The sequence below is a fragment of the Rhincodon typus genome, chromosome 30, assembly GCF_021869965.1.
Source record: "Rhincodon typus isolate 14 chromosome 30, sRhiTyp1.1, whole genome shotgun sequence".
NCBI classification, from domain to species: domain Eukaryota; kingdom Metazoa; phylum Chordata; class Chondrichthyes; order Orectolobiformes; family Rhincodontidae; genus Rhincodon; species Rhincodon typus.
The window spans coordinates 30,474,976-30,494,199 of NC_063361.1; the positions used below are offsets into that span (position 1 = coordinate 30,474,976).

A 19,224-nucleotide genomic window follows, 5' to 3' on the forward strand; every position below is an offset into this window, starting at 1 on the left:
CTTGGACATAGAGCAGTTTTTCCGCCGCCTCCGCCTCCACGCTTACTACTTTTAACCGTGAACCTAACCCTCCCTCTACTGACCCCTTCTCCCGCTTCCAACACACCCCATCCTCCTGGACACCACCCCAAGGCCTCCTACCCTCCCTCGACCTCTTCATCTCCAACTGCCATCGAGACATCAATCGCCTCAACTTCTCCACCCCTCTCACCCACTCCAACCTCTCCCCCGCAGAACGTGCAGCCCTCCGCTCCCTCCGCTCCAATCCCAACCTCACCATAAAACCCGCGGACAAGGGAGGCGCAGTTGTAGTATGGCGCACTGACCTCTACATCGCCGAGGCCGGACGCCAACTCTCCGACACCACCTCCTACCGCCCCCTTGATCATGACCCCACCCCTGAGCACCAAACCATCATCTCCCAAACCATCCACAACCTCATCACCTCCGGTGACCTCCCACCCATGGCCTCCAACATCATTGTTCCCCGACCTTGCACCGCCCGCTTCTACCTCCCTTTTCTGATGAAGGGTCTAGGCCCGAAACGTCAGCCTCTCTGCTCCTATGATGCTGCTTGGCCTGCTGTGTTCATCCAGCCCTGCACCTTGTTGTCTCGGATTTTCCAGCATCTGCAGTTCCTACTATCTCATGTTAAAAGAGAGTTGGGCAAGTACGAGAGAATGAGGAACTAACAGGGTTTCAGGAGAAAGCAGAGTTGTGGTACTGCTGTTACTCCAAAGAGGTGGAACACATAAGATGGACTAAATGGCCTCCTTCTGTGATTAAGATCCTCTGCTTGTATGACAATTAAGTTTCTCCAAAATCTTTCTTATTCAAAGTCTTATGCAGTTTCAGGGGATCTAAAACGAGATGTAGTTCCTCCTGTGAATCGGTGCAATAGTTATCTCCTGATTTTCCAGTGTGTAATACTTATGCAGCATTTTTCCAAACATTTTGGGTGTGCTCGTCACAATTTTAATCTGTTACGTGCTCCCAGTGAAGCTTTGTGCTGGAAGCAAACATTCAGAACATCATAAAAACCGAAAGACCTGCGGATGTTGTAAATCGGGAACAAAAACAGAAGTTACTGGAAAAGCTTAGCAGGTCTGGCAGCATCTGTGAAGGAAAAAACAGTTAACGTTTTGGGTCTGGTGACCCTTCCTCAGAACATCATCTCTTTGTTTATCATAGTGACACATCTCCATATCCAGTTCTGTGAAGCTTCTGAACCTTCCTGAGCCAGAAATCCTTCAAACTCCACTTACATAGAAACAAACTGAGAAAATAGAGCTGGAGTGGGTTTTTGGCCCTTAAAGCCTATTCCACCGTTCAATATCAGCATAGCTGATCACCCACTCAGTCCCCTGTTTCTGCTTTTTCCCCTTATCCTTCAGCCCCATATCAAACGTCTCCTTGAAAGCATTCAATGTTTTGGCTTCGACTGTTTTCTGTGGCAGGGAATTCCACAGGCTCATTGCTGTCTGGCTGGAGAAATTTCTCTTCATCTCACACTTTCCACGCAATCCTTCCTGGGTCTGTCACTTTGTGCATGAGTCTAATGCTCTCGTGTTTAGCAGCTGATTTACAATTGGAAATCCGAGGCAAGTAAAATCAAGTGGACAATCCTGATATGGGACTATAAGTATAAACCGTCGTTGCATTAAAGTGCTCATGCTGCCGTTAGCTTTTGCAAAGCACTCCAGTTCAATATGGAGAGAGTGCAGTATTTAATACAGGAGGTGCTGTCTTTTGGATGGTGCATTAACCCAGGTCACTTCTGCCCTCCTGTTTGAAGATAACGGATCCTATGGCACTAATCTGAGGAAGAGCATTGCTTGGCCAACATTCAGCCTTCAATCAGCCAAGCAGATTATCTGATCATTCACAGTGTTGTTTGTATGATTTTGCTGTGTGCAAGTGGGCTGCCGTGTACCCTACATCACAACAGTGACTACGCAACAAAGATACAAACAGAAAGTGCTGGAGAAACTCAGCAGGTCTGGCAACATCTGCAAAGACAGAAACAGTTAAGGTTTTGAGTCCAGTATGAAGTATATATTAGACTTGAAATACTAACTCTGTTTCTCTCTCCATAGATGCTGCCAGACCTGCTGAGTTTCTCCAGCACTTTCATATTTCAGATCTCCAGCATCTCGCCACTACAAGAAAAAGGTACTTCAGTGGCTTGAAAGTAGGTTTGAGACATTCAGTGGTCATGGAAAGTACCATATAAATACCAAAAGGAGTTTGAATGCAGAATCTTTTAACAATTTTCAAGGTAGAAATTGATAGATTCTTGATTACTGGGGGGTTGAAAGATTATCAGGAATATGCAGGAATGTAGAGTTGAGGTTAAAATCAGATCAGCTGCGATCTTATTGGACGCTGGAGCAGGCTTGGAGGGCTGAGTGGCCTACTCTTTGTTTGTTGTTTTGACACCAAGGCTGTTTTCCCACTATATAAACACCTCTTTAATAGTCAGTTTGAGGTGGCTTTCTGCTGCCATGTCCTGACTAAACCGTTTGGTTTCAGTCTGCGAGTAGGTTACAGAGCAATGCAGCGAAGTATTGCTTCAAGTGGGCAGATCATGTTTGACCAGCATGTTTGATAAAGCCACCTCTAGAATGATTGATCATGGAGCCAATGTGTCATTTTAGGTGGAGGCCTGAGTAGGGAAACAACGACTGCTCCCCTCAGCGCTCTCCCCACTGCTCCATTTCCCATTGATAGGGATCGCCGGATCCTCCACATCCTGAATTTCTGAGGGAGCATCATCTGCTTTGACAAGTTTCATCCTTTCCCAGACAGCCCTCCGAGAATGAATGATTAATCCTGGTCACAGCTACAAGCAACCCAGTGGACAAATCATAGGGCCTTTTTCTTTCTTTTGTCTTCTCTGAACACTTTTTAAAAAATTTGTTAGTTATAAAAATGACAGGAAATTGGGGAAGATACGGTGTTTTAATCGAGACAGTCAAGAAGCATCTAATCAGTCAACAAACTATCTGTCTGTTTCTCGGTGGTGGGAAAAGGGTTAAGTCACGTGGGTGGTCTTTTGAGACAATCCCTCATGAAGATTTGAGAACAGACTGAGGCAGGTACGAAGTCATCTGAGGAATCCTCCAGAATGTCTATCCAAACAATTGGTTGATGACCGAACCCACTACTGCCACATCCCCCTCCTCTACTTTTAACCTCCCCACCTTCCAACTTGTTATTTACCATGTTACTCTTTAGAATTCCAGGGAGCTATTAGATGGGATGATAACAGTGACTGATTATTTGAGTCTGATCGCCTAATTAATCCTCCAGGAGCCGAGACGCTGTGTAAAGGTGGCCTGACATTTATTTCAAATTATTCACAGAGGGAGATGTACAGACAGGTTGAGACATGCACCGCTCTGATTTACAGAGAGCCCATTAGTGCAGATGACAATACAAAAAGCAGGCAGGGACTTTTTATCTGCTCTTGTCCTTCACTGTGCCTATGTTATACTGCTTTGGTTCCTCCAGCATTGCTTCATTCGTCACCGTTCACAACAGGTTTGCATGCTGCAACCTCACTGCAGTTGGTTGCATAAACTTCATTCTATGGCATACTGTCGCTGCTCTTGTCTACATCTTGCTGTGTTACTTAAGAGGGCCTCGTGGTGCAGTGGCATTGTCCCTACCTCTGAACTAGAAGGACTCACCACATGGAAACATGTCTGAAATCCTCTAACCAGTTACTTTGTCAAATGTTGACTGAAATTGAGAGAGTCTCTCAAACTTGTCATATATTCTAATTGATATCTCACAACATCCATTAGCTGGTTATGTAAATTTTAAAAAGAAGTTCATTTATTCCTTGGAAGCATTCCCAGTACATTTAGGCCTGGACAAACAGCCATGTCTCTGGGACGAGATTCCTACATTTGACCAGTACAGACATGATGGACTGAAGGGCAGCTGTCCATGCTGTAAAACTCTGACTCTATTTTAAAATCGTCCTTGACATTTTAAAAATTCTAGCTGAGGTGCCCATTCCAGAATTCCCACCATGGATTAGAATCATTCCAGGGCTAGCCATGCTGTTGTGATTCACCTGAAAACCTGGCATTTCCAGAGGGAACCGAGTCACAAAGTTGGTCTTCAGCATTTGAACAGTTCCTTCATTATCTCTGATTAAAGATGGATTTGAAAAGTTAGAAATGGTAATGTAACCAGCAATTAACTTGTTATTCCGACCCCTACACAGACAATACTCACAGCTCATAAACCTACAACCCACACAAGGAGAACCTCCCTAGAGTCGAGATGGCTTCGTATCTGTGGCCTGTTCACAGAAACAGAGTTGTTCTGGTGCAGAAAGAGTCTAGTTGGCCCATCATGCCAGCACTGGTTCACCATAAAGACCGTCACAGTCACAGTTCTCACAGAGTGAAGCTTTTTTCTCTTTCCTAATGCCATTTTGTTTCATTGTCTAATTTTATGTAGAGTTCAAATTTTTATTGATGTTTTATGATCTTCAAATCATTGAATAAATTGGGCAATAATGGGGTGATCCTTTGTCTCGTTATATTACAGTTTTGCTGCCTATCTTTGCTGTTCTGACATTCCAGCCTTTATTGTACAGGCCTTCCATGTCTTTTCTGTTAAAATATCAACAGTAAAGAAATGGATTCTCTTCTCCATTTTACGGTACTTTCTCCCTGCTGTGAGGATGAACCTTTTTTGGGTGTTTTAATTTAACCACTTTTAGCTCCATATTATATTGATGGAAATAACTGTTTTAATAATCTATATTTGCCTGTTCAAAATCACCGCCTAGATGCTTAGTAAGTAATAAAATAGAATCTCTTTTTGAACTTGTGAAAGGCACTATATAAAATTACTTGAAGTACAGTTTTGAAGAGCAGTCTCGATTATGATGTAGGAAATGGAGCAGCCAGTTTTCTGCACAGCAAGCTCCCACAAACAACAATGAGATAATGACCAGATAATCTGTTTTAGCAATTGCTCGCTGAAGGATAAATACTGGGAAGAACTACCCTGCCGTTTCTTGAAGTAGTGTGAAAGGATCTGGGCAGGACCAATGTGGGCTTGGTTTAAAACCTCACTTGAAAGATGGCATTTCTGCCCATACAGCATTCCCTCTGTACTGTATTTGACTGTCCACCTAAATGCTGTGCTCAAGACTTCACCCCCTGACATTTAGAATTGGAGGTGAATGTATGCTCACCGCTGAGCTCAGACTGAATAAAAAGTGCAGCCCACATTTCTTAAAACAGTTGAAGTTTGTTCTTCTGTTGTCGTGGTACCTGCACAATCTATCCCACAGAATAAATGGGCTGAATTCTGTGGCAAAGGAACCTGAGGTGATGAAGAACAGCTCCAAATCCAAACAGTTTTATAATTGAAAAGAAATGGCAGAAAGCTTTGGACACTTGCTACTGCAAAGGAATTTTTCACAGTGGCACCTAATTGCCTACATTTGAAATGATGCAGTGAACATGTCATGTGGAAGCTTTGTAATTGGATTATCTCTCGCTCTGATGTTATGTTATGTTATTCATTAAAGGAGAAACAACATGTACCACACAGTCTGTAATATGCTTCCTGCTGTTTTAATGCTTCATTTTCACCTGGTACCTGAAGGACAGTTTGGAGAAATATGCTCAACACTGTTTGGCAGAGTATCACAGTTCTTATGTAGCTGCCTTCTGCTTTGTTCCAGGGTAAAATTGGTGATAGAGTCGGATTCTTCCCTGCCAATTTTGTTCAACGCATCCGACCTGGAGACAGAGTTTGGCAATGCAACAGAACATTCCAGGGCAGCAAAGAACAGGGACAGTTGCCGCTGAAAGAATTACAGGTCAGCAGAAGCCTCAGGAAGGTCATAGGTGGAACCTTGTGTTGCTGTCGGGGTCCTATTTCCTGGCTGCAGAGCCCTTAAGACCCCCTCATTTGTTGGAAGGTCTGACAAAACTAAACACCATTCAGGCAGTGGCAAAGCTTACCCTGGAATCAGGACCCCATGTCTTACAGATGCCCTGCCCAAGGACAACTGCTGAAGGAGGTGGTGGTGCGTGATGTTATCGCTGGTCTGGCAGTCCAGGTTAATGCGTTGTTGGCCATGGGTTCAAATCCCACCACAGTAGCTGGCAGAATTCAAATTCAGTTAATCAATCTGGAAGACTAGGTGGTGTAATGGTAATAATTGGTAATCCAGGCCCCAGACCATTGGCATGGGCTCGAAACCCACCTTGACAGATGGAGAAATCTGAATTCAATAAATTCTGGTTTGAAATCTAGTCAAAGGGTTATCACTGTCATTTCATTTTTTTTTTAAAAAAAAAAAAAATCCATTCATGTCCTTTTTTAGGAAAAAATCTTGTCATCCTTGTCTGGCCTGGCTTACATGTGACTCCAGACTTTCAGCAATGTATTTGACTCTTAATTGCTCTCTGGACAATTAGGGAGCGACAATAAATGCTGACCACCAATGTCCTGTGTTTGAATAATGCTAAAGCTAGACCTAAGTCGTCAATAATTTTAAACAAACACTCATTAAATTCACCAGTGTCCCTTAGGGAAGGAAATCTTCCATCCTTACCTGGTCTGGCCTATATGTGATTCCAGACCCACAGCAATTTCAGTGACTCTTAACTGCCCTCTAACGAACAAGTCTTTCAGCTCATCAGCAATTGGGGATGAGCAATACATACTGGCCTCGCCAGTGATGCCCACATCCCACAAAAGAATAACCAGGGATAAATGATGCTAGTACTCCAAATAATAGATTTTGATTCCCCCTACTGTGGGCTGCATTATTCAGCATCTGTGAAGTGCATCTTGATTATTAACTGAAAACTGGACTAACAGAGTAATACAGCTGCAAAAGTGTCCAGTTATTCACTTCTGAAATCTTCATTGTCTCCAGTTCCTGATCCCATTCTGATGAAATTGTGATTTAATGCAGTCGCTATTCACAATAGAAGCAAGCTTCTGATGACTAACAGTACAGTAGTTCATATTGCGTCCCACCTCCCACCTCCCACCTCCAACTCCAAAACGTACAAATGATTGAAATAAAATGCTGCAGGACTTCTGCTTCTGGGCTAGAATTGTAGATCAAATTTATTTACAAGTGTAACGGGGAAGATGTAAGCATAGTATTATGCTGCTTATTTTTAAAATATAGTTGTGCAAGGGATGAGGGCATCAGTGGCAAGGCCAGTATTCATTGCCCATTCCTAATTGCCCAAAGGGAAGGTTGAGTTAACTACACTGCTGTGGGTCTGGAGTCACATATGGTCAGACCAGGTTGGTGGATTTCTTTCCCTACAGGATATCAGTGAACCACATGGGTTGGTTTTGAGAGTTGATGCATGGTCACCATTAGACTAGTTTTTTATTTTAGATTTTTGATTAATTCAGATTTCATCATCTGCCATAGGAGGATTTGAATCCCATGTCCCAGAACATTCAACTGGTGTCCTGGTTTACCAGCCCAGTGTCCTTACCATTATGCCTCTGCCTAAATAACAGTCCCATAATAATCAGTCAATTATTTTTATAGAAAAACTGAATTTTATAACTTCCCTCGGTGAACTGATGAAATGGTCGAATGCATCATAAGGTATGAATCTCTTTCCTTATGGAGTCTTTCCCTTTCAAAAACAGATAGTGAGGTGTAGCTACTCGGTCAGACACGTACATCGAATTAGAAGCAGCCCCTTTGAAGTTATTGATGTTCAACCAGTAGCAGACAAATATCACAAAACAATATGTCTTCTCTCAACAGTGCTCACATCTTTACAAAAAAAAACACTAGATAGAAAGTATATTTTCTTTTAGGCTATTCTCACATTAATATTTCACAGTAAGTCATCCTTACAGAGAATCCCATCAAAAGAACAAAGAACAATCATCCCAAGTTTTGGGAAAACCAGAAATGGGTACAAGTAACAAATTTAGGGTGATGACTAATATTGAACAGGCGGATGAGGGCTAATTGCCTGCAGTCAACTGTTTGACTATCCACTGACAAACCAAAGTATGTAAATTATTTCCTAAGAGTGTAGAGCCTAAATTCACTGAAGCCACTTTGTATATTCCTGAGAGTCTCATCTAGCCATTGTTTTTTTTTATATATGGCTCTCATTCTAATGTGGGTGGTTGAGGCATTTTATTACATTAAAGGTACATATTAATGCAAGCTGTTATTCATCAAATAGTGTAGCACAGAAAGAGGCCATCAGTCCCATCTTTGTAGAAAATTTACTATTGACTGACTACTTGGCTTCTATGACATCCTTCTAGTGCTATTACTAGCATCATTATGGCACAGAAAGAGGTCATTTATCTTATTGAGTCTATGCTGACTCCCTTTTGAGTAATCCTGTAGGCCTCACTGCCCTGCTCTATCCCCATTGCCCCACCACTTTGTTTCTCTCTAGTATCCATCCACTTTTCTTTTTATGTCTCTTACCTGTCCTTTAAAGCCATGATGACAGAAAGCTCAGACCAGATCTTTGTACTTAACACAAGTTACTATTTATTACAAACAAGTGGATTGTAATCACAGGTAAACAATTATAAACCATTGACATATAACTTCAACCTCACACCTGGAGAGACACCCACATGCGCGCACATACACAGGAGAAAAGAAACGGGTGTTATGGGAGGAGGGACAGACTGGGAAGGCAATTCAGTGATACCTGCTCACCAGGTTCAATGAGATGATCCTTTTGTCTTGTTGGGACTGGCTACTCCTCGATCTTCCTTCTCCATTAACTTTCAGTTGCTTGCAGAAGGCACTGGGTGAGGTTCACAATTATGAAGGCTCTGACTTACTGGTATAACAAAACACAGCTTGCACAACTGCCAAGGGAGGATGAATTGATTTCCTTCAGGTGGTTTTTACTGCAGAGAAAAGGGACAGTTCCTTCCCTCTGAGATCTGATGGCTTCTCCTTACCCATTCACGCCCACAGTTATCTGGGAGCCAATCACATAGTTGTTGGCAGGCAGAAGGCCTTTACCATCAATAACTTGTCACCATTTCACAGACCAATCAGCTGCTTGTTGCCTGCCAAATCTCTTCATATGTAGCCCCCTGGCTCCTGCTCAAATGTAACTCGATTTCCCTCATCAGTTGAACAAATGACTGTGTAAATATCACTTTCAGCAGCTGTTGGGTAACTTGCTTTTAAACATCGAGCAATCCTTCAACAATCTTTAGCCTTGAAAACAGTTCTTCTCACATTTCAGTCCACAATCAAACATCCAGAAAATGAAAAGATGCTGTCCTTCCATTTAAAGTCATTAATTCTCTCTGCTCCCACTTTCCTAAAAGAATGCATTCCAGGCCATACCACTCACTGCATAAACAGATTTTTTCTCACATCCTCTCTGTACCTCTTTCCCCACACCATAAATCTGCTAATGGGAATAACTTACTTTATCCATTTCATCTAAACCTCATTGTGTCAAGATTATGGGCAGTTAAAAACAAAAACATCCTGTAGCACTCTTTAGCCAACTTGATCAGCAGAGAGAATGGCCCCTCAGTTGTTGCATTAAGTATAATTTATTAAATAGGAAGTTTACCTATTCAAGTTCAACTTAATTTTTGATAAATACTCGTAGAAAGGACGCAATACTGTTTCTGAAGACTAAGGCTTGCTTTAAGCTCCCAAAGCAAAAATTGGAATTATCATCCAGTGAAAATTTCTTGTGTAAAGTTCAACCATACCTTCAAGGTCAAGTAGAAGAAAATGATCCAGTATTTTCATTGCCATTTTCTTGAAGCAAATGCAAGAATAGGTACTTGACTGAATTCATTTTGTAATTTGTATACTGAGTGATGGTGAATCAGAGGAAAGGGGATGTCACCATTCATATTCTATTAATAAGCAGACTGAGGTTGAGCCATATTGTAAGGTCATCATTGCAACACTCCGATTACATTTGTAATTTAAATGCCTAACCAGTGACTTTGGACAAGGCACTGTGTCTCTTACAGGACTCTGCAGCAGATGGTACGTTGCTGTTTTATGTAAATAGTTCTGGGTCTCTGCCAGTTTTACCTACATGGTGCTATCAGAGTCAAACGGTGATACAAACCCCAGGTTCTGCTCTGAATACAATTGGAATTGTGTAGGAGTTTAGGGCACAATTTCCTGCACTCACGTTTCAGTCCCAATGGAGCTGGGGCAGAAAGATCACAGATGTAACAGGATACAATATCGGGACCGATGCACATATTGAACTCTTGCTTTCTCCTGTCAGCTCCCACTTGGCACCATTTCTTGAATGTAAACCTTCTCTACAGGGATACCAGTTGCAACAGTTCACATTGAGGGTTGCCACTTGGGTAATATTCTGGGGACCTGTGTTCAAATCCCACTACGGCAGATGGTGGAATTTGAATTCAATAATGGAAAAAAAAATCTGGAATTAAGAGTCTAAACATGACCATGAATCCACTGTCAATTGTGATAAAAACCACACTGGTTCACAGTTACCTTACCTAAAGGACATTCGCTGTCCTTACCTGGTCTGGCTTAAATGTGACTCCAGACCCACAGCAATGTGGTTGACTCCTGACTGCCCTCTGGGAATTAGAATGAGTAATGAATGTTGGCCTAGCCAGTGACACCCTCATCCCATGAATGATTAAAACAGTGAAGCAGGCAGTGAAGAACCATATGGTGAGAGCATTCAAGAGGAAGAATTGGGATGTCTTGCTGTAGTTATTTAAAGCATTGGTGAGGCCACACCTGGAATAAGAACAAAGAACAGAATAGCACACGAAAAGGCTCTTTGGCCCACCAAGACAGCACCAACAAATAACCCCATTCTAAACTTAAAACCTTTTGCTTCCACGTGGTCCATACCCCTCTATTCGCTACCAACTCGTGTATCTGTCAAGATGCCTCTTAAAAGATGCTACTGGATCTGTTTCTGCCATCTCCTGTTTTATAAAATCATGAGGGGCATGGATAGGGTGAATAGCTGGGGGCTTTCCCCACTTTGGCTTAAAAAGGGGGGGGGGGGGGTGGGTGGGCAGGGATTTTTGGGGGACCTGAGGAGCAACGTTTTCACACAGAGGGTGGTGCATGTATGGAATGAGCAGGTGGCGGTGGGCTAAATTACAACATTTAAAAGACATTTGTTCAGGTACATGGAAAGCAAAGGTTTAGATGGATACAGGCCAAATGCAGGCAAATGGGAGGAGTTAAATTTAGGAAACCTGGACAACATGGATGAGTTGGACTGAAGGGCCTGTTTCTGTGCTGTTAACCTCTGACTTCTCCAGGGAAGACACAGATGCAGGAAAGAGATGGTACGAACTGCCGATGCTGGAGTCTGAGATAACACAGTGTGGATCTGTGGAGGAGCAGGAAAGCTGACGTTTCGGGTTGGGACCCTTCTTCAGAAATGGGGGAGGGGGAAGGGGGCTCTGAAATAAATAGAGAGATACCTTCCCCAGCCCTACCCCTCCTCTCTCTATTTATTTCAAAGCCCCCTTCCCCCTCCCCCATTTCTGAAGAAGGGTCCCGACCTGAAACGTCAGCCTTCCTGCTCTTCTGATGCTGCCTGGCCTGCTGTATTCATCCAGCTCCACACAGATGCAGGAAAACTATGAGGTGATTTAAAAAACATGGTTTTGTTTCCTTCAAAAATGATCATTAGTTATTGGCGATGATATGGGGGTGCAAGCTGCTCGAATGATTCCTAATTTATCTAAGATAGGAATTGGTTGCAGTGCTGGATGAGTTGGGAAACCAGTCGATCAATGGCGAAAGCATGGAGTTTGGTAAGTTGGGCGTGAGGATGGAAGCCTTGGTGATTAGATCTCCTGGAACACCAGAGCTGAGATTTCCAGCCTGATTTCTGTACTGATCCCGTGTTCCGTACTGCACGCCTTTATTTCCGTGTTTGGAATGATACACATCCCTGGGGTGATGAATAACACCATCATATAAACAATTGCTGGCTAAGGAAGAAATCACTTGATGTAAAAGATGATCTGCCTCCCTAGAGAGGTGAAACCTACAATTTCAGCACTATCTGCTTGACTTGTTTGTGCAGAACAAAAGCAGCAAAACAGATGTAAAACCACAGGAGAAGAGCCTGAAGAGGTGTATATTACAATTCTGTACACTAATGCTTATTTTATCCATAAACTCCATGTATAGAACCTGTAAAGATAGCAAAATCCGTCTGCCCTGTACGGACACAATTTAATATTTAGGTTTTAAGTTGTGGATTTTGAAAGACAAGAGGTCTACTCCCAGTAAAGCAGAGAAACGCAGAGTGGTGGGAGATTTAATACAGTGTTCAAAATAATGAAGGATTTTGAAGAAAAGTAAATGGGGAGGATCTATTTCCACTAGCAAGAGGGTCAGAAACTAGAGGACATGGATTTGAGGCAATTAGCAAAACAGAGAATGATGGTACTCTTTTTTTAAAAAAAAAACACAGCAATGTATGCTAATTAGGCTGCATGAAAGTGTGACAAAATTGAATTTAGACCGTGATGTTCAGAGGATTTTGGATAAATATATGAAAGAGGAAAAAATTGCACTAACCGGATAGATTTTCCAAAGAGCCAGAACAGGCGTGATGAGCTGAATTGCCAAATTTTATGTTAGATGATTCCATAATCTAAAATTTTGCTCCTTAAATCTCTCCACTCGCTGCTCCCTCTCAGTTGTTCCTTGTTTCTGTATTTTATGGGCATGTATTTTGATATACTTAGCAACTTTTTATTCTGGCTTTCAGATGTAGAATGATCCAGAATAGGAAGAGGCCATTTGGCCCATTGTGCTTTGTACTGCCTCTTTTTTATAGCTATTCCATTAATCTCAGTCTCCTTTTTTCCATTTTCCCTTCAAGTACTAAATACTACTTCTGAATCTGGTTTCACTGTCCTTTCAGGCAGCAAATTCCAAATCACAACAACTTCTGTTGTCTTTGTTCTTTTCCAGTGATCATAAATATGTATTCTTTGGTCACTACCTAGTCCATTATGTAAGATGGCTGATTTGCAATGCTGTGAGGGTAAGTGTGGGTTTAATTCCCATCACTGCTTGAGTTTACCATGAAGGACTTGGCTTCTCTCCTCTCCCCTTTGCCCGAGATGTGGTGACCCTCAGATTAAACTACCGTCAACTTTCTCTCTCTAATGATATCCTGGAAGGACTACAGAGACTTTACCATTTCTGCACTGGAAACAGTTTCTCATTATCTATGCTACCAAAACAGTTCATGATTTTTAACATCTCTATCACATCTCCTTTTAACCCCTTCTAAAGGGAACAACCTGCATTTGTCTGGTCTCCACACATCACTCACCTCCAGTTCCATTCTTGTTGATATCTTCTGCAAACTCTGCAAAGGCTTTTGTCCTTCCAGAATTGGCTGTACTACTTCAGCTTAGATGTAACCACTGCTCAACAAAGATCTCATTTTTTTTTGGCTTTATTAGAGGCATAGAATGCAAAAGCAAGTCACAGATGCATTTGTAACACTTTTTAACAACTGATCCCTTTAAAAATTTGGGTCTCTCTAAACTTGGAACCCTATTGTTTATATTGCTGCTTCTTGTTCTTCCTACTGAAATGTATAATTTTGTGTTTCCTCCATTGTGTCATTGGTCTGCCCATTACACCAACTGCCTACATCCTTATGAAATGTCTTCTTACTGTCCTATTGCTGAGTACTTTTCTGTGCTCTGTACCATTTTGCAAACTTTGAAAACATGTCCTTTATTTGTAAGTACAGGTCATTTATGCACATCAAAAAGAGGGATGGTCTTAATTATGCCATTCCCAATACATTATCCATTTGTCTACAATCCAATATCACAGCTCTCTCCTCCTTTACAGCAACAATTAGCATCATTGTCTTGAGGAGTAGGGAATAGGTTTTGAAGGCAGAGAAGATGGAAGGGGAAGTGTCATTGAAGTAAAGACAGAGCAAAATGCCTAGTGCCTCAACAAGGGGCTGGATAGTACGTGCCCCTGCCGGGTATATTTTTGTCATGAAGGGCAAGTAAAGCAGGCTGGGTGCTCAGAACACCAACTCTCACCATTAAGCTCACACCTATTATTGTCAGTTCATCCACCATATAAATAATTGAATAAGGGTTAATTAAGCTTGTTGAAGCTAGTTGACACTAATATTATCCTTCCCATGTTTAGGCAGCTCTTGGGGCAAAGTTGATGTGTCCCTACATCTGAGCTAGGAGGCCTGGGTTCAAAGTCCACCTGTCCCAGAAATGTGCAATAAAATCTTTGAACAGAAAATATCTGCCTAAGCCTTAGAAGTGGGCAGCTCTCTTATTTTTCAAAGTTTTTAAAACTGGGAAAAGGAAGTGGAGTGTACTATCTTTGGAAGTTACTCTTTGCACATCAGAAGAATCCACTGACAAGATGGCACCTCCCCCTTCCTTCTTGCCAGCCATCAAAACCTATTCTCCACCACGCACACACACATATGCACACACACTGCCTTGCCCAATATGCCACTGTGGTTGACCTCACTCTCGCACTCACACAGACACACACATACCTCTTTTGCCCAATATGCCCCTGTGGTTGACCACACTCCAAGATCCATGACTCTCTGTGGGTCTGCCTATCCCCTCAGCAGGGGGCTGGAGACTACATGCCCCTGCCATGTATATTGTTGGAGTGGAGCCACGTAAAACAAGGCGGGTACACAGCCTACTAACTCCCCTCCTACCACTGAGCTCACCTCTCCATTATCATCAGCCTGTCTGCCTAATAAAATCAATTAAGGGTCAAATGAGCTTGTTGAAAGTTCAGATGACACTAATCTCACCCTGGTCATCATAACACCATTGTTGTGGGCAGGAATGGGCAGCCCTTTTATTTTCAAAGTCTTGGCTTGGAACCATGTCTGATGTCTGGCGCTTTTGGGACTATTGGAGCTGCCAGTCTATCAGATCGGCCAACAGTTCCAGAGGATGGGCCTTCCTCTCCAGTGAGAAGTGGAATGCAGTCACACTTTCAATCTGTTAGTGCCATCCACAGTATGTTATTGCCTGTTCTATGCTGGTCAGCCCCTGATCGAACTTGTGGTGAGGTGGTGAGTTTTTTTTTAATTCATTCATGAGACAAGGGCATTGCTGACTAGGCAGCAATTATTGTCTATCCTTAATTGCCCAGAGGGCAGTTAAGAGTCGAAAACATTGCTGTGGTCCTAAAGTCACATGGAGCCCAGACCACTTCCCGAGGGCAGATTTCCTTCCCTGAAAGACATTAGTGAACCAGATGGGTTATTTTTTTTGACAGTTGACAATGGTTTTATGGTCATTCTTAATTGCAGATTTTTTTGGAGGGATTTGAACCTGGTTCCTCAGAACATTAGCTGAGTTTCTGGATTAATAATCAAGCAATAATAGCACTTGGCCATCGCCTATCCACTCGTAGTCCAGCCAGCATGGCCACTCCTGTTAACTTTCTTTTTTGCTCGTTTATATCCAGAAGAGTTCTTACACACAACTGAAGGGTTGTTTTCTCCCCATTACTATATCATCTGTGTTTTCTTTCCCCTCTCTTAACCACCACCCAGTAAATCGTCTGTGTTTTCCAATTAATTCATTTATGTACAAAACCTGCTAAGGACAATGCAAGACATTAAAGGTGAGGCCCTTTAATTTTCATCCTAAAATCTTTCTTCATCCTTATGTGGCTGATCTGAAGCCCCATCTCTTACAACGTTTCCCATTGTTCACTGACTGGTTTTGCCCACGTAGTCTTTTGAATACAATCCAATTCCGTATTTCGGAGATATTTAGTCACACAAATTGACGTTGTTTTTCGCATTTTTCAGGTCTGTGTCGGACGAGGAGAGGAAACTAATGGCTTTGTCAAGGTTTCCAGTGGGAAAAAGAGAGGAATTGTGCCAGTGGATGTTCTCAAGGAAATTTGACTGACTTTTTAAAAAAAAAAAAAAAATTTCAAGCCTAAGGATAGCCACGATCACCTCTTTTAAACAGAATTATCACGGATGGTTATGTACTGAACACTTATCAGCTGTAGGTCCATGTTCTGTGCTGTCTCTTTGCTACCACACCACATTGGAATGACGGAGGTTGATAGGGTCCAGAAATAATACAAAATGACACCCTGTCCATATCTCTCTCACTCCACCTCTTGTCATCACGTTGACAAACTTGTAGAGTGGAACTGAATATGCTCCTTGGTGTATGTTCAAGCAACAATCTGAAGACATTTTGCACCAGCTTTCACTGTGTTGTCCATCCTGTCCATGTATTTTTAAAGCACAAATATAGACCCCAATTCCAATTGCTGTATGACTATCGTGTATTGTTAATACACAGAGCTAGAGAAAATGGAAATATTTCTTCTTACCTTGGGTAACAACCATTTAGTTGATTTAATGAGGCACTATTTTTGCAACATTGTTATACAAGCAAGAAGTTATGTTGACCTTGCCTAATGATGAAAAATGGGTGATAAGGAATTAGTCAATAAAAACCGAAAGAACTGCAGATGCAATGAATCAGAAACAAAAACAGAAATTGCTGTAAAAGCTCAGCAGGTCTGGTAATAGCTGTGGAGAGAAATCAGAGTTAACGTTTCGGGTCATTATGGGGAAGGGTCATTCCCCCTGAGCTTTTCTAGCAATTTCTGTTTTTGTTTCTGATGAGGAACTAGTAATGTTGTTTCTAATATTATCTATTTTACATAATCACACGTTCAGGAAAGTCATAAGTCCAATTGTGGGCAGCCTGGCTGCAAATTCATGTTAATTGGAACTTTAGGATAGCCGTGGATGTCCATGTGTCATCTGTTTTTTCACCAAACACACTGTCAAAAAAAAATAGAAACAAGGTGATGCAGGATATGTGTAAAATGGCCTTATTTATCAATTTGTTCACACCATACAATAGCCTGACCTTGGAAGTAAAAAGGTATTGAAGAACATTGGGTATTAACTCTGGAAAAGCTCAGTAATCTTCTTCTGGTGAGGGTGTTGTCTTTGTCCGTGTGCACTGTATGGTCAGCGCAGTCACCCACTTGCTGTTGTGTAACATCCTGGAGACTCCCTACCGTCTCTGTGGCCTCAGCTGGGGAAGCAGGCAGGTGAGAATGCTGCCCATTCATCAGATGCTTCAGGGTCAGTGGATGATCATCTTCCTTTCCTTTTCCTCTAATCCATTGTGTCCACTTTCCTGACCCATGCCTTGGAGGTGCCAGAGGTCCTCTGGGTGGTTTTAATCACTTCACATGGAGTGGGCAGCATATTGGTATTCACAAAGCAACGTGGTTTCTTGGTCTTTCCAAGCACAGTGCCATCTGTATTGGCAAAGACCCACAGCAAGTGACACGTTACTTCTCTAAACCTTGCACCATTACACATTTCATCTTTAAACATTAAAGAGTGATTTGGTAAAAGATGGTAAAACAGTCCAGTTTCAACAGTGTTAGAACGTCTCTTAGTGCTCATTCAGGACATGGGCAGGACCGTTTTACAGCAATCACTGTAGTTTTGCGCATGATTCCACTCTCTAGCACGGCCTAACTCTGCGCTGGTCAGTGCAGTTATACACCGTGCCTCTATGGGTTTGGCTAATCCAGAGTTACTAATCCAGATCTTTGTCTTATTGTGGGCATCTGGTGGAGGTGGGAGACAATGACCATAACCAGTGTTTCAGGTTATCTGAATGGGGAAGCGATGACCTAGTGGTATTATCGCTGAACTGTTAATCCAGAGACCAAGATAATGTTCTGGGGACCCAGATGGTGGTGGAATTTGAGTTCAGTAAAATATCTGGAATTAAGAATCTAATAATGACCATGAATCCATTGTTGATTGTCAGGAAAAAAACCATCTGGTTCACTAATGTCCTTTAGGGAAGGGAACTGCCATCCTGACCTACATGTGACTCCAGAACCACAGCAATGTGTTTGACTCTGAACTGCCCTCTGGGCAATTAGGGATGGACAGTAAATGCTGCCTACATTCCATTAATGAATTTTTTTAAAATGTAGTTTGTGATGATTTTGCAGCTTCCAGTGAGCATATTGACACTGGCTAAATTTAAATGCTGCTGGTCCACTTGGCCCACAGGACAGCTGTGATGAGTGAATGGAACAGGGACCTTCTGTGTTCCAGGTATTAGGGTGAACAGGGGTCTACGTGTTAGCTGTGGATCAGTTGGTAACATGCTCACTTTTAAGTCCCTCTACACATTTTTTTAATGTAACATTTGCAATGGGAAGAGGAGGAGTCTGACCACACCAGGACTCGGATGAACAAATAAAAATTGATGTTCCGTTATTATCGAGTGTTACATGTTGAGGTGTCATTTTTCAAATGGGATGCTAAACCAAGAACCTATGTTCTGTCTGAAATTGCAGCAGGAACTGGTGATGGTCTAGTTCACTGATTAAAATCAGGCCAGTCAGGCTTCTATTCCTGTCTCATATGATCCAAAAGACCCTGTGGCATCATTTACACAGTCACTGGAGTTATCCCTGGTGTTGTGCTGAATAATTATCTGGATGTTACATCATTGTTGTTTGTAGGAGGCTGCTGTACATAAATTAGCAGCTGGATCTTCTAGCTTTTAACACTTCAGGAGTATCTCCTTGACAGCAAAGTGTTTTGGGACATCTGGGGTTGTGAAAGGCACTAGGTAAGTGCAATGTTTTCTAACTTTCAGGATTTTCTTCCACAGAAAGCGTGGCAGGGGATGGAGGTGGGCTGTCTGTGCCTTATCCTGAGGGATCTGCTTCTACATCATGTAGTAGTCCATGGTGATTTCCCCTCAGTTAGGGCCCCTATTAAAATTGCACAGAGGCTCTGTTGACATGAGTTTAACAAAGTTATCAGGCTCCCACCTGTTTTTCTTTAAGCTGGTGTGTCACCCACCTGCAGGTTAAAATTAGAAATAGGGTGGATACAAGCAGATGAATAAACTACACGTTTAATTGTCCAACTGCCTGCTTTCCACTAGACATGTAGAGTTAACATCAAACACGCTGTTAGGGACTGTCTCCAGGTAGCTGTCAGAAGGTTTCTTCCCAAATTGTGGAAGGGTTCCAACACAGAGTCAGTTGTGGAAACTGAGCCCCATTCTTCAAAGATATTCATTGGCTTTCGTGAATCAGCATCAATAAAGCAGCTGATAAGTAACAGAGATGGAATTGGATAGCTGGTTAGAGTAGTCAGG

The 19,224-nt window shown here is 42.3% G+C and overlaps 1 protein-coding gene across 3 annotated transcripts in view; it reads left to right on the forward strand.

Annotated features, from left to right (window-relative positions):
• LOC109910976 (SH3 and cysteine-rich domain-containing protein 2-like) overlaps nt 1–16,334 on the forward strand; it is a 117,915-nt gene extending 101,581 nt beyond the window's left edge. For all 3 annotated transcript variants that reach the window (XM_048614369.1, XM_020510234.2, XM_048614370.1), the window contains 2 exons: nt 5,717–5,854; nt 15,855–16,334. In XM_048614369.1, coding sequence (XP_048470326.1) covers nt 5,717–5,854; nt 15,855–15,953 — 237 coding nt within the window. In that variant the 3' untranslated portion in view covers nt 15,954–16,334. The remainder of the gene's footprint in view (nt 1–5,716; nt 5,855–15,854) is intronic.
• Nucleotides 16,335–19,224: the final 2,890 nt, after the last annotated feature.